Raw genomic sequence first — 15,002 nt, forward strand, 5'->3', positions numbered from 1 at the left:
ATATAATAATTATAGGCTCTTCTATTCGTCTCACCTTATCCGTCTGTCTTTCCCCTCCTTTGTATCTTATAAGCCGCCATAATATTACAGCAGAAATATTGACAGATAGTAAACTATTACAGCCGCTATAACATCAAATATTAAAAAGAAAATGGTGAATTCCAAATTTACAAAGTTTTACATATTATTAAAGCGCCCTCTGTTGTTTCTATTAGAAACTAAGAAAGCGAACCCTAATTAACCCTTCTTAATTAAGCTTTCTCTTGGTTTGTATCTTTATCAAGGGACAACACTTGACCGAATTAAGCATTATGCGCGCAAAGAGACCATTTGGTCAACCCGTTGGTTTTGTTTCTGTCATTCTAGGAACAAGTACCTTATAATACAATAAATAGAAATTTAGGTATAGCACACCTCTCGACTTGTAAATTTTGTGGTCTTAAAATACTTCTATCATAACTATAAAGCACTTACACGATAATACGAGTAGCCGTATCTCAATAAACACTTTATCACTTGGACAATGTGCGATGGTCATGTTATAGACCGTTACACCAACAAATAAAGCAGTTTTTTTTCTGTAGTTGTATAACTGTGACTAATATTATTTGTAAATAAGTTGTATGAAACGCTGCTTACTTCGAATATGCAATCTGAAGACTGTCTACCGTAGAGGTATTTACTATCTGCTTAAGGAAAATCTTAATGAGTGTGTGTTAAATAGAAGTTTGGTTATAGAATAACGAAACCAAATTAAACTACCTGCTACCTACTGCCTAATTGCCTGAATATCATGCACGCCTCTGAGCTCTCCCTTCTCTCTTTCTCTGCTCGCCAGTTATACTTTTTCTCTTTCCTTCCATAGTTTTTTTCCGCCATCGTCGCCAATTAGCCCAAAATTCTTATCGCGTTCTCTAATATCAATATTCTGATATTATATTCTGTATACTACGTATATTAACCCTAACAATGCATGTGCAAAGTTTCATGATCTTCGGTTAAGTGGGTAAGATGTGAAAGCGACACAAATAAACGTAAAACAACATTTTGAATTAAACGAATAAATTATGTAAAAGGAATGTGATTGTCACCGTCAGATACATAATACGTAACATTAACTGAACTGCTCTATTAAGATTTAATAAAAATTCGTCCATCTTTTAAGACTTATTAGTTTTGATCGAATTATTAACGTCTGAGACAAATTGTCTTTTAGATTCTCAGAACCCTTATTTTTATTTAAATGGTACGGTCACACACAAGTAACTCTAATTAAATATGTACAGACATACTCAATATATTATATAGCGGTTGGGGTTGGTGACCAGCAATGTAGCGAACTTGGGAAGAATGCGCGGGGATGGCGACTTACTCCGCGCAGCAGTGCGAGACAAGACAATTACAGATAGTTTTTGAAAACTGTGTGAGGCATTATACATGGGGCACACTAAAATTTTTGCACTTCTAGCTAATCGGAACTATTTGAATTTCGAATGTTATATTTTTGAAACGTTGCAACCATCTTAGTAATAAAAACACTATTGGCGGAATATCATTTGTCAATTGTTTTTTATCATACATCAAAGTTCTACGCACGCAACGAAAATGGAATTAAGTCGAAAAGATCTTAGAGCGATGATTTTTATGATTTTAAGAGTTCTCTCTCTCCGCAAGACTGTGCCGCTCGTCTTCAAAATTCTTTTGGGAGAGAAGCACCTTGCTTGAGCACCGTGAGGCAATGATTTGCTGAATTTGAGAGCGGTCGGGTTTCTTTACTTGACGAATTTCGTGAAGTCTGCCGTCAATGAAAATAATGTGGCTTCTATTAAGCAGCTAATTGAAGAAAACCCGCGGATTACCTATGAGACAATTCGCGGACTATTGTAGATTGGTATGAGCCAAAATCAGAAAATGTTATACGAAGCATTGAAAGTTTGGAAACTTTGTTTTCGTTGTATTTCTCATGAACTGACAGTGGAAAGACGCGGGCTCGCGTGGAATGGTGCTCACAGATGCTAATGAAGTACGACCACGGACATTCTAATGCTGTTAACGACAGTGCGACAGGAGACGAAACGTGGATTTATTGTTTTGAACCCGAAAAAAAACAGCAATATTGTGAATGGGTGTTTGAAAATGAGAACAGGCCAATAAAAGTGAGGCAGGCGAGAAACGTTGGTAAAAAAATGATCGCATTTTTTTCTCAGCTACAGGTCCCATCTGCACAATTAAGTTAATGCCAAGTGGTATTCTACCATTTGTTTACCCAGGGTGTTAAAAAAAGCCGCGTTCTCCTCCATCATGACAACGCTTCTTCACACACGGCCAACAATACTCATTTTTAGCTTCCGAAAAAGTACAACTCGTCACCTATCCTGCACATAGCCCCAACCTAGCACCCTGTGATTTCCGTTGTTTTCCCCAAAATCAAAGATTTGATAATAATAATAATAATATTGACACACTTTTTACACAAATTATCTTGCCCCAAGATAAGCATCTATAGCCTGTGTTATGGGTATATTGTATTCAATGATATATTGAATACAATATACTTACTTAAACATATATAAATTCATATAAACATACATAAGTACATTTAAACATCCATGACTCGGAAACAAACATCGATGAGAGGTTTCATTTTTACCAATTACGAAGAGGCAGTGATAGCGTTCAATCAGCATGTAGAAAACTTGCCTTCAGATCTGTGGTACTCCTGTTTTAAAAAATGGTTCAATCGCATGAAAAAATGTTTAAAAGAGAGTATTTTGAAAAGCAATAACCATATTTTGGTTATAACATGTTGATTTTTTGAGTTACATGAAACTTTTAGTGCGACCTACGTATGAAGTGCACATTACAATGAGAACAGTACATGTCATTGTCAGTTACAAAGAATACGATGGGAGAATAGCGAATTATATTAACATATAACGGTCGCCGTAATTATTAATCGTGTGAAATTTATAAGACACGGTCTTATTAAGAATTGTCTGCTGTTTGTACTAACGGTTTTCCGGCTTCGAATATATAAAATGCAAAAGTATTTATTATGAGCGGCGCGGTCGCGGTGCGCACTGTAGACCGGATATCCGCGGCACATCGGCGCGTGTCTGTACCCCACACGTACACCCGAAATAAACATTAACTAAACATTTTATTTATAGTTTAATTACTATGCTGTCTGTTACTCACTGGCAGGTGAGTTCAGCCAGACAACGCGCTGATACATTTTCACTATGTATCAGCTTTTTTTACACTAGTGGAAGTCTCCTTTGCACAGGATGCCGGCTAGATTATAGGTACCACAACGGCGCCTATTTCTGCCGTGAAGCAGTGTGTAAGCATTATTGTGTTTCGGTCTGAAGGGCGCCGAAAATGAGACGTAACATCTTAATACTCCGAGGTGACGAGCGAAGTCGTAGTGCCGCTCAGAGTATTTGGGGTTTTCAAGAATCCTGAGCGGCACTGCATTGTAATGGGCAGGGCGTATTAATTATAAGCAGAGGAACGTCAAGCTCGTCTTGTTACTAATTGTCATAAAAAAATCGGTATCGTTATAAACTCTCAATGTATTTTATACTAGCTGACCTGGCAAACGTTGCTTCAACAAATCTATTACAAAAGATTTCATTGAGATCGGTCGAATAGTTTAGGAGTTATTAGGGAACATACAAACATACATTCTCTTTTATATATATATAGATAGATAGATTACTAACGTCCGCGTCGCCGATGAAGTTTTCTCTTCTGTCAAGTTCAATCCGTTTTTTTTATCTACTTACATTTTTACAATGTATCACCTTTCTGTCACTGGACTATTATTTGAAAACTAGTAGCTCCCCGTTGCATTCGCAACTAACAAGGTTTTATCTCAATAAAATGTTTAATATGAGAATAATCATGTCATAAACAGAGGCGTCTTGCTAATTAAATTATCATCGAGTTGACATACTCAAACATGCTGCAAGCCTGTCAGCCATTAAGTTATGTTGGCATAGCAACATCCCATTCTGCTCGGACGCACGCCAAGAAAGGGGAGATATTAGAAGGATATTCGAATAAGATAACGTCATTCGAGCTCGTTTAATTTATGTTATTTTAACACTATAGAACAATCATTTTAGAAAAACCCGAAGCCATTCAAATAACAAGATCTACAAGAAATTCGCAGATTTTTTGTGCTTATTAAACCAAATACCCATCGTATAATTTATTTCATTATGTACCAAAATTAGTAATTATTTGTTATAACAATAACATCAGTCGATTATACACTTAAATGTTTAATATTACTGCATGGCCTATTTGTGATAGATACCTTTATAAATTATGATGTCGGTTGGTATTTCATAATAAAAGTGTATAATAATAATAGTATTGACAACTTTTACACAAATTATCTTGCCCCAAACTAGGCATAGCCTGTACTATGGGTACAAGACAACGATATATTTAATACAATATACTTACTTAAACATACATAGATACATATAAACATCCATGACTCCGAAACAAACATTCATATTCATCATATAAATGATTGCACCTACCGGGATTCGAACCCGAACCATTCAGCTATGAAGGTCGTCGTGTAATAGATAATACATTATTAAATTGTTAGATTAGAAGAGAGACTAATAGCAAAAATAACGGGTTGCACTCCGGGAGTACCGACAGAAGTAAAAACTTGAACATTAGCGTTATACATAATTGAATAATTTCGAATGGTAAGGGAATAATTTCACACGAATGGTTTATTTATCAGTATAAAAGTATTAGCAATTATTTGGTTAAATACAATTATGATTTATTGCGCTATCTTACAGAAAAATGACAACTTATATTACCAAAAAAATTTAACACTTCAGAACTATTCAATTATCTTACAATTAATAGTTTATCTCTCAGAAAAATCAACTTTCATCCATAACTTGAAGGACTGTCTTACGAATTTTCGATCAGGCCACGTGTCCTGACGTGAGTTTAACATTTTATACCCATCTCAAGAAAAGTACTGAACGCCGCTAAAGAAGTTTTCACTTCACTATTTTTAGGATCTTTCATAATAATATCACCAAAGGACGTGCTTATTTACTTACAACATCAAGATTTTTATGAAAATAAGGGACGAGACGAGCAGTAAGTTCAGCTGATGCTAATTGATACGCTCTACCCATTACAATGCAGTGCTGCTCAAGATTCTTGAAAAACCAAAAAATTCTGAGCGGCACTATAATTGCGCTCGTCACCTTGAGACATAAAATGTTAAGTCTCATTTGCTCAGTAATTTCACTAGCTACGTCACCCTTCAGACCGAAACACAGTAATGTTTACACATTACTGCTTCACAGCAGAAATAGGCGCCGTTGTGGTACCTAAAATATAGCTTGCTTTCTAAGCAAAGGAGCCTCCCACTGGTAAGATGAAGTATTACGACTGTTATTAGCATACACATACTAATACGTGTTACTGGGTACAACCAAATCGCCGGAAGTGGATTATTTACGCGACCTAAACCTACTACTAGTGGGTGTTATGGTCAGTGCGTGTTGACATAGAAATATATTCAACCAGATCACGTCCCTATCACCTGGAGTTACGGCTTATTTTGTCACCTCAGGAAACATCGCTTATATCACTTTGATAATGATTGGGTTCTGACACCAAAACCGTTCACAAACAAATCTATGAAGCGCGTTGTCTATAAACATTCTTGCCATATTTAAACGTATTATCGTGTTTAATAATAGGTACATACATGTATAGACTATAGAGTCCTGGTAACTAAACACTCTTTATTCAAAACTTAACGGTGCGTGACGTCTGTCTGTTGTATCCACTGTAAACACGTACAGATCAACTTGAGCTTAAAAATGAATGATTTCCGTTACATGGTCTATTTATTTGCAAAAAGTTAGCGATTTTAGTAATATTTGAATGCTAAGAGTTTGGCCTCAAAACATTATTGTTTAGATATTTCAATGCCTCGGCTTACTCATTTTGCTTTTTAAAATGAGTAGCAGATAAGTAGAGTATATTTTATAATATGATTAAAGCTTATGGTATGTGTATATTCATACTGCCAATCAATTCGTCAAAAGAAGACATCAAGAATTATTCCGTAAAAAAATGCTCCTTGTTGTTATAATGAAATTGTTTCACAGTGGACCTGTCAAAACGTGCGTCACTAAATTCTCTCATAGAAGATATGTCCATACAAAAAAAATATTGAAGATATAATAATTATGGGTCCCAAATCGAAATAAAAAAAAAACTCAAGTCGGACTAAACTGCACTCCATGAAGTAATCCCCATTAAAATCCGTTCATTAGTTTAGGAGTCCATCGCGGACAAACAACGTGACACGTTATTTATATATATTAAGATAAATATATGCATATAAGTGTGTGAGTGATATTGAGAGAAGAGTGAACGCAGGAAACATGGTGAATGGAGCATTTGCACTCCTTTATGAGCAGCATGAAAATAAATGCCTATTAAGCCTTTTAATTGCCGTTGTAGTGTTAACGCGTTCAAAGTCAAGATAGTTGTCATAATTGTATCAGTAATGTAACTGTACTAATTGCAGCACACGAGGATAGTGATGGGTGCTCCGGCATGGGGCGCCCGGGGCTCCAGCGACCGACCGCGGCTGCTTCGTATGACCCCACTCAGACACAGCTTCGCGGCACCCACTACGCCACCTGTTCAGCCTCCACGCGCCCACGACTACGCCTCAGATGCTGATACTAACAAAAAAGGTAATTATTAATGTAATTTATCCAATGCTGCTAATGTACTTTTGATAGTCTGTATATATTTTACACATTATAACCAATGAAGATTGGTGAAAAGCATTGATGAACGTTCAACATGGCATAAAAGGCATTTATTTTCTCAAAATTTATCCCTTTAGAATTCTTTTTGATGACATTTCTAATAGTACCATCGCTTCGGAAACAACTTTAATCAACTTCGGAAGAAACTCTCCCAGCATACTTTTTTGCGCTCTTTTTAATAAAATATACATTATTGTACTGTCATTGTTATTGCTATAAAATAATCAAAATCTGTCCCAGTCTATCCGATTACTTAGATATTCAGCTGTGGAGTAGAAGGATTTTCGACAAAGACATTTTTTAATAAAATACTTAAATTTATTTAAAGATAATGCCTGAACAGTGGCTGAGACTTTATCATTAAACTGTATACATTTACCCTTAAAGCTATGATGTATCTTATGAAGCCTACTAGAATTAGTTATAAGCAATCCCTTTTTTCTAATGATATAATAATAAAAATAACTATTAATGCCCTTAAAGGTGACGATTTTAGTGAACATATATTAAATTTCATAAATGTACTGATAATGAACAGTCATAATATTTATTTCTTTAAGTTTTTCTTCGATTGACTGTGTCTCTTTTTTTACTAAATAAACTGAGCTGTTAATAACTTAAATACCAAAGAACCTATTGTAGATATTTAACCATTAATATCACATGATAATAAAATATGTTCACTGCATTGTGCAACACCACAGCAATCTTGAGTGTGCCGCCGACCTTTTAAGTGAGTGTAAACGCTTTTTAAATATGTCCTATCAACCTATACCTCTACCATGAGCTTACAGTACTTCTACCATGAGTTTACAGTACCTGAACCATGAGTTTACAGTACCTCAACCATGAGTTTACAGTACCTCTGCCATGAGTTTACAGTACCTGTACCATGAGTTTACAGTACCTCAACTATGAGTTTACAGTTCCTCTACCATTCGTTTTAATTTGTATGGGTAATTATAGAGCGACTCCAATGGTCGACTATAGAACTTATTTCGTTAGTATGACTCATAAAATAAAAAACCTATCGAAATCTTTGTCGACGTTTTTTCTCGGTAAGGTTACAGCTTATTCGGCTTGAGAACTAGAGCTTGATATTTTTCTCCTTCATATAAGTAAAGCTAGAAAGAGACGGCTACTTTTGGTGCCAAGCTAGTTAATACCAACATGACGACACTACACTCGATATCGAGCTCATGCTCGCGAGTGCTTGTAACTCGAGGTACGAATTTCACCGAAAACTATTCATGTTTACTCGCTATCAACTTGCAGTAAATGAACGCATGATCCGATTGCTAACTCATTGTAGAGGTACTGGTAGCATTATAGAAAGAAGTGTCATTACATGTTTGTATACGCCTACTTGAACAACAATCATATGAATTTGTGCAATTTGTGTCTCTTACATATCAAATAATACAACGAAACATGTTTCAGAAGAAAGCTGGAATGCGAATCTGTCGCAAAGATGGCGAAAGTTGCGGCGGAGGTGTTCTCGGTTACGACCGGGTTCAGGGAACCGAGACGCAAGTCCCACGAGGTGCTCTCCCTCTCCTCCCCGACCCCCGCCGCACTGCTCCCCCGCAACCCCCTCTAAACTATCGTTCAGACATCGCGGCAAAGTCTACACTACAGCATCACTTCGCGTCACCAGTGGTGCTCCCGATATACTCAGAGCGTTAGGAAAGCTCGGAGGTGGGCTCAGACGGCGCGCCTTGTCTGCACACGATGTATTGTCACCTCCGCCTCAAAGACCGGCGACCTTTTACGTTCCGAGTCCAACGGCAGAAAGACAGTCGTCTCCCCAGTCCCCACCTCACACAGTACGTCGTCGGTGCAGTTCGCCCAACGTCTACCAGAAAAACATACCAGCGAGGGAAAAAGCTCCACTTATTACTGAGAGCAAAGACGTAGTAGACTACGGTTATGAACTCGAAAGAAGAAACATTAAGGACAGAAGTCGGCCATACAGTGAAAACGTAGACATTCCAATATATAAGAACGGTTTTAACAGATATGGTGAAAGCGACGTGGAGAAGCTTTGGGAGGAACCGTACAGACTACCCAGAGTTCAAGTGCGACAAGATCCGATGCAGCAGCTGAGGAACGGAGTCGCAGAGCTGCGGGTGAGCGTCACCCCACGGTCTCCTCGGCCACCACCTGCTCCACCGAGTGGGCAAAAATCTGTGAAGAGACCACCTGTTCCTGAACCAAGAGATACGCACACGTTTGAGGTATATCTATACACTTGAAAACATACTTTTACTTGAATTTTTACGATTTGCTCAATTTTCGTAAACACATTTCGCCTATCATTATTGTATCTATGTCCTCCTGTCAAGTTTTATTTTAACTAAACCATCTTCAGGCTACCTGCACCCTGAATTATCAAATAATTTGAGAAATCGCATGGATAGCTTAGTAAACTAATCTCTTATTAAGTAACAAACATTCAAGTCCATAGAACAAACATGTGACGTTGATGCCCCAGATGTTCTTGATGATACAAAAGTGTCATATACATGTCCCTAAATTCAATAATCTTCGCCTACATTAATAATTATAGTCATTCGGACATTTTTCACAACACCTCTGATATGCCAACACTTCCCGCGCGCCCGCAGAACCCACCTGCGGAGCTGTTTTGCCGCCAAACCCGACGCCGGCCACTCGAGACGCTATACCCAGTTGTGTTTACAATAGCCGAGGTATCATTATGCGGTTTATGTTACGGGTTCCTAGATAAACAAGTTTGGTTATTGTAATCAAAAAACGTGTCAGATAAATAAAGATACAAAGAAATAAAAGGATATTAATAATAAGGTAATTTTCTTTTCTTTAATTTGTGCTATTCTTAGTTTTTTACCTTAGAAAGGCAAATAATTTACTTACTTAGGTCAAAATGAAAAATATGAATGTCAAAGATTTTACCACCACTTCGGAAAAGATGAACTTTAATGAGAAGAAGCGGCGAGAAACTCATTGCTACTCTTTTTAATCCATATAAACAGCTTCAATGTTCTACATTGTATTTATTTTATACAATGTATGTGAAATGATGCACCAACATTACTCAAACGTTTTGACTTACTTGTGTTAGTTAAAAAAAATAATGAAATGATTAATCCCAAAAAAAAATCTTAAAAGAAATCGACACAAAGAGGGCATGAATGACTCGTTGGATGGTGGTGGAAGCCAGGAAGTGAAGTCAAAAGAGTAGCAGATGAGCGCGGAAGACATGATGTACATAATATGTATAATCTAATATATAAAATTCTCGTGTCATGGTGTTAAACATTGAACTCCTCCGAAACGGCTTGACCGATTCGCATGAAATTTTGAGTGCATATTGGGTAGGTCTGAGAATCGGACAACATCTATTTTTCATCCCCCTAAATGTTAAGGGTGGTCCACACGAGATGAATTTTTTTTTTAATTTGTTTGATTATGAGTCAGCATTAAAAAATACATACAACTTCAAATTTTCACCCATCTACGATCAACAGTTACTTTTGTATCGCGATTTTAATATTGGTAATACAACGTTTGCTGGGTCAGCTAGTAATATTATACACAATTTAAGATTAGTTGTCTTTTGTTACTCTTCACTTATCGGTACTTAACTCTTACTTATACACATACATAATTAATATGGTGAATAATACGGATGTTTTTTTTTTTAAATCATGCATGGTTTATATGTATTTACTAGCTGACAGACGTTGTTCTGTACATAGTAAATAAAATACTGTTTTTTTTATGAGTTTGACAATAACATTTCATAACATCAAGAATTATTTCGTAACATATGCTCGTGATGAAATTGTTTCACAGCAGAACTGTCAAACCGTGCACCAATAAATTCTCTCAAAGACAATGTGTCCATACAAAACAAATATTGGAAATAAAAATATTAATGGGTCCCATATCGTTATAAGAACTGTCCTTTCTCTCAAGTTGGACTCAACTGCACTCCATGAAGTATTCCCTATTAAAATCCATCCATTCGTTCAGGAGTTCATTGGAAACAAACATCAGGACACTGGATTTATATGTATGTTTGTAGGTATATCGAAGACAATTTGCATAAAAGTGAGTCGATATTATTATCGTGTGTAGCTCAATGAAAGCTGTTTACCAACAACAAATAAATAACAGTTTAATAATATGATTACAGGTGCGGTTCACGAAGTCTGCAGGCGGCAAAGGTCTCGGATTTAGTATTGTGGGGGGGCGCGACTCCCCCCGGGGGGACATGGGTATTTTTGTGAAGACCGTATTTAAGAACGGCCAAGCCGCCGAGTCCGGTTTACTACGGGAAGGTAATCAAAATGTTCACCTTAATATTTGTATGAGCTTAATACCTTGACATGAATGGGTGTGTGAACCAGTTTCGAAAACGTGAAAGTTTTTAAATTAAAATCATTATGCAGGAACAGGTGTCGTTGAAATTAATGTATCCCTAAAAATATACTTGAACCGAAATGACGTAAAATTACAGAAATAATATATACTTGTTAATACAACTCACTTTCTTTAAAACTGGTTATAATTAACCAGTGTTAAAGAAAGAAGGAATGAAAGAAAAAATATTTATTGACGTCATTATATATTCTGAAAATAGTTCTTAAAGTTATACTATTCTAATTATGATCTAATGACGCCAATTGGCCCCCAACTCAGCCTTGTTGTGGTTTCGAAAGAATCCACAACGCTGGTCTTCCGTGGAAACCCAGAGAGCGCTACTAACGCACAGTCCTAACACACGAAGTTTATTCGTTCACTTTCAAAATGTTTATATTGTTTCTATTTTACTTTTCCGTAACACGGGAAGCCGATGATTTAAATATTTAAATGAAAACTTATGAAAAAATTGGACCAATGCTTTAAGAATTGCTTGCAGTATTAAATTAGGGAAGTTTGTCCTAATAAGTATAGGATCTGATGAGCTTCATGCTATTTTAATTATGTGAATATCAAATTTAAATATTTTTATTACAAATAGGATTTGAAATCACTTATTGAATTTGTGGTATTTGGTGGTAGTGATAGACTTAGCGGGCTTCTTTTTTTATTTATAAAATATCGTTACAATTAAATTTATAATTTTAATAGCCTGAGGGCGGTCGCTCCAATTTGTGGTATCATTAAGAAAGTCATTTACGTTATAGTAACCTTTACCACATAAACGTCTTTTAACAATTCTTAATGGAATGTTCTTTTTGTAATACATTTCTTTTGAACATTTTCTGGGATCATGTTGTATCGCCAATTAATTAAAGACTTACTAACTCAACCGAGCAGAAGCCTTATATAATTTAAACGTCTAGATAGAGTCTCTTGCTGTTAGACAAACGATAAAAACAGGCCAGGATTATAAGTTTAGTGTGCGTGACAAGCTACGTCTTACACTCGCGATTTGTATGACACTTTGTGTTAGTGCGCGTGAATTGCTCTGAATAGAGGTTAGTTGTAAAGTCCTTTTTTTCTACGTTTTCACAGCTGTCATAGTCTATCTACGCATACATGATTTAAGGCAAAAGCCATTAAAAGGTTATGTTTGTTCCTGGTGTTAACATTATGATTATAAAATAGTTCTAGAAAATTCAATTATTTGCCTTTGAACGTACATAACATTATTAAGAATATATTGAGAAGAAACACTTAAAATATTTTTTCTTTCACTTAATGTTACATTAGGACCAAGGTTATATATAACTAAATAGCCCTCTTCTGCAGCCAAAATATGGTATTAATATCGACTGCATTGCCCCTGTACGAATATTTTTATGTCAGATATCAACAGAGCTTGCATGAGCAAGCTAGCACTGAACAGCTTCACATGAGTTCAGTTAATTTAACTCGATTGGACACTCAAATTCTGTAGACCAGTGAAGCAGACTTTATACTTTGATTTAATTTCACACAACAAACCACAGATTAGAGAAATTGTGAAACAACTTTATTATTTAAAGTTATCGTTGAAGTCAATAAGTGTGATAATTGAGGTTAATAATAAGTAATATATAATTATCAATAACACTTTATTTATACTTTATTTAAATTTGATATTTGAATGAGAATGTAATCATATTGTTCGTGTTAGTGAAAATCATCATAGTATTGTATTACCAGTGGGAGGCTCCTTTGCACAGGATGCCGGCTAGATTATATTGTGTACCACAACGGCGCCTATTTTTGCCGTGAAGCAGTAATGTGTAAACATTACTGCTTCGTCCGTAGCTAATGAAATTACTGGGTAAACGAGACTTAACATCTTATGTCTCAAGGTGACGAGCGCAATTGTAGTGCCGTTCAGAACTTTTGGGGTTTCCAAGAATCCTGAGCGGCATTACATTGTTATGGGCAGGACGTATCAATTACCATCAGCATCAACGTCTTGCTCGTCTCGTCCCTTATTTTCATTAAAAAAAAATATATCACCGCTATCGTGTATATAATATTTATTATGACCGTGACTGTTATTCATTAACAGTTATAACGTTTTACGCTCAGCCTCAATAACACAAGTAGCGTAGGACTTAAAGGTCATCTTTACATTGCGTTGGTTGGCTGGGAGGTGCCGTATGTTGTTTTGACATTATTAGTCATCGCCATATTGTTGGCACAATTTTTTCTTTGGTTACTACTACTAAAAGGCACATGTTTATTTTTTGTTAGTGGTGCAAAATGCAGATCACTCGTGATGCTGATGTTACAAAGCGTAATTTGCCGACGTCCTTAAGCTTATCTTCCAAATTACGTCAGTCAAAGATTGTCTCAAGTTGCAACGCGATCTAACAGCTGTATGTAACTGGAGTGAAAAAAACGAAATCGACTTATAACGAACAGAGAGCCCTGCTTGTAATATTTCTAGAATCAGTGATAAAGTTAGGGTTTTACATTGTTGTAGTTTTATGATATTCATCATTGGGTATCCACAAAAGTCGTAAACGCTTATATGTCCTTTATTATGAGAAACATTACAATAATAGTGAAGAATTAAAAATATATGTAAAAACAATACTCCAAGCTCTTTAAATTAGTTTGACATAAAGCGAAAACACGTTTCATTGCAAATAAAATTAAAAACAGTAATAATATAGTAAAAGCGACTTGGAATATAATTAAAAATGAAACTGGTAGATTCGATCTGCCAGTTTCATTGCCGTAAAACCTCTATCTGTTTAAATAATAATAATCGCGTTATAAATTGCAAATGATTTTGATAAATACTTCTCTGAAATACCCATTATCACAACCAAAGACCTTAACTCTTCACCAAAAGCAGCACATGATATGCTTAAATTACACGTACCAGTATGAAGATACTCAGTAAGAAGATTAAAATAAACACTTATAATTAATGTTAAAACATCCTATTATTAACAACTTTCACAAAAATTTTTTCTTTATAATTTCAGGTGATGAGATTGTATCGGTGAACGGCCGGGGAACTGCCGGTCTGACTCACGGTGAAGCAATAAGGCTGTTCAAGGACGTGAGGGCTGGTCCTGTGCTGCTCCGGGTGGCCAGGAGAGCACCAGCTCGTTGACTGCCGTGCGCCTGTTGCGGTGACCACCCGCTACAGGCGTCATATTATGTCCCCGATTATTCCACTATTTAACAAGATATATTTATTATTTTTGTAAATATATTATGTATAAAACAGACATACCTTTTTGTACGTAAGTTAGATTTTTCTAAGCGTTTTGATACTTAGAAAGATTGCCTCAAAAATCGAGACAAATGCACTTCTTTACTTCAAAACGAATTAGACTTACGTGATTGTTAAAATAAGCTAAAATTTGCTTATGTGTATCTCAGTCAACTAAAGATTGATATTAAAAACTTAAAATTGTGTTGAGCGATTCAATTTAAATGACAGTTTATGGTAAGTTGGTGGAAAAAATGTTTTGAAAAGGTTAAGAACAATATATACAATTATATGTCTTTGTATAAGGGGTTAAGGATATTGTGATTACTTCAAAAATCAACTCGAAACCAAAATTATTTATGGATATATTAAATATTTTCGTCTGCTAAACTTACGAATAGTTAAGGCTCCTTACGGTTTGTGATGAGTGTCTTATACTGTGGGTATTGAATGAGACTGAGCTGTCATGCCGTGATATGTACCGGTGGTTCAGGTTA

General features: G+C 35.9%; 1 protein-coding gene across 3 annotated transcripts in view; it reads left to right on the forward strand.

Annotated features, from left to right (window-relative positions):
* The window catches only part of LOC126966630 (uncharacterized), a 31,098-nt gene extending 16,575 nt beyond the window's left edge, over window positions 1-14,523 (forward strand). For 2 of the 3 annotated variants that reach the window (XM_050810791.1, XM_050810789.1), the window contains exons 2-5: window positions 6,596-6,767; window positions 8,286-9,082; window positions 11,026-11,170; window positions 14,273-14,523. In XM_050810791.1, the coding sequence (XP_050666748.1) occupies window positions 6,611-6,767; window positions 8,286-9,082; window positions 11,026-11,170; window positions 14,273-14,403 (1,230 nt within the window). In that variant the 5' untranslated portion in view covers window positions 6,596-6,610 and the 3' untranslated portion in view covers window positions 14,404-14,523. The remainder of the gene's footprint in view (window positions 1-6,595; window positions 6,768-8,285; window positions 9,083-11,025; window positions 11,171-14,272) is intronic. The other variant, XM_050810792.1, reaches the window with a different exon arrangement.
* Window positions 14,524-15,002: the final 479 nt, after the last annotated feature.

The sequence above is a fragment of the Leptidea sinapis genome, chromosome 10 (assembly GCF_905404315.1).
Source record: "Leptidea sinapis chromosome 10, ilLepSina1.1, whole genome shotgun sequence".
NCBI classification, from domain to species: domain Eukaryota; kingdom Metazoa; phylum Arthropoda; class Insecta; order Lepidoptera; family Pieridae; genus Leptidea; species Leptidea sinapis.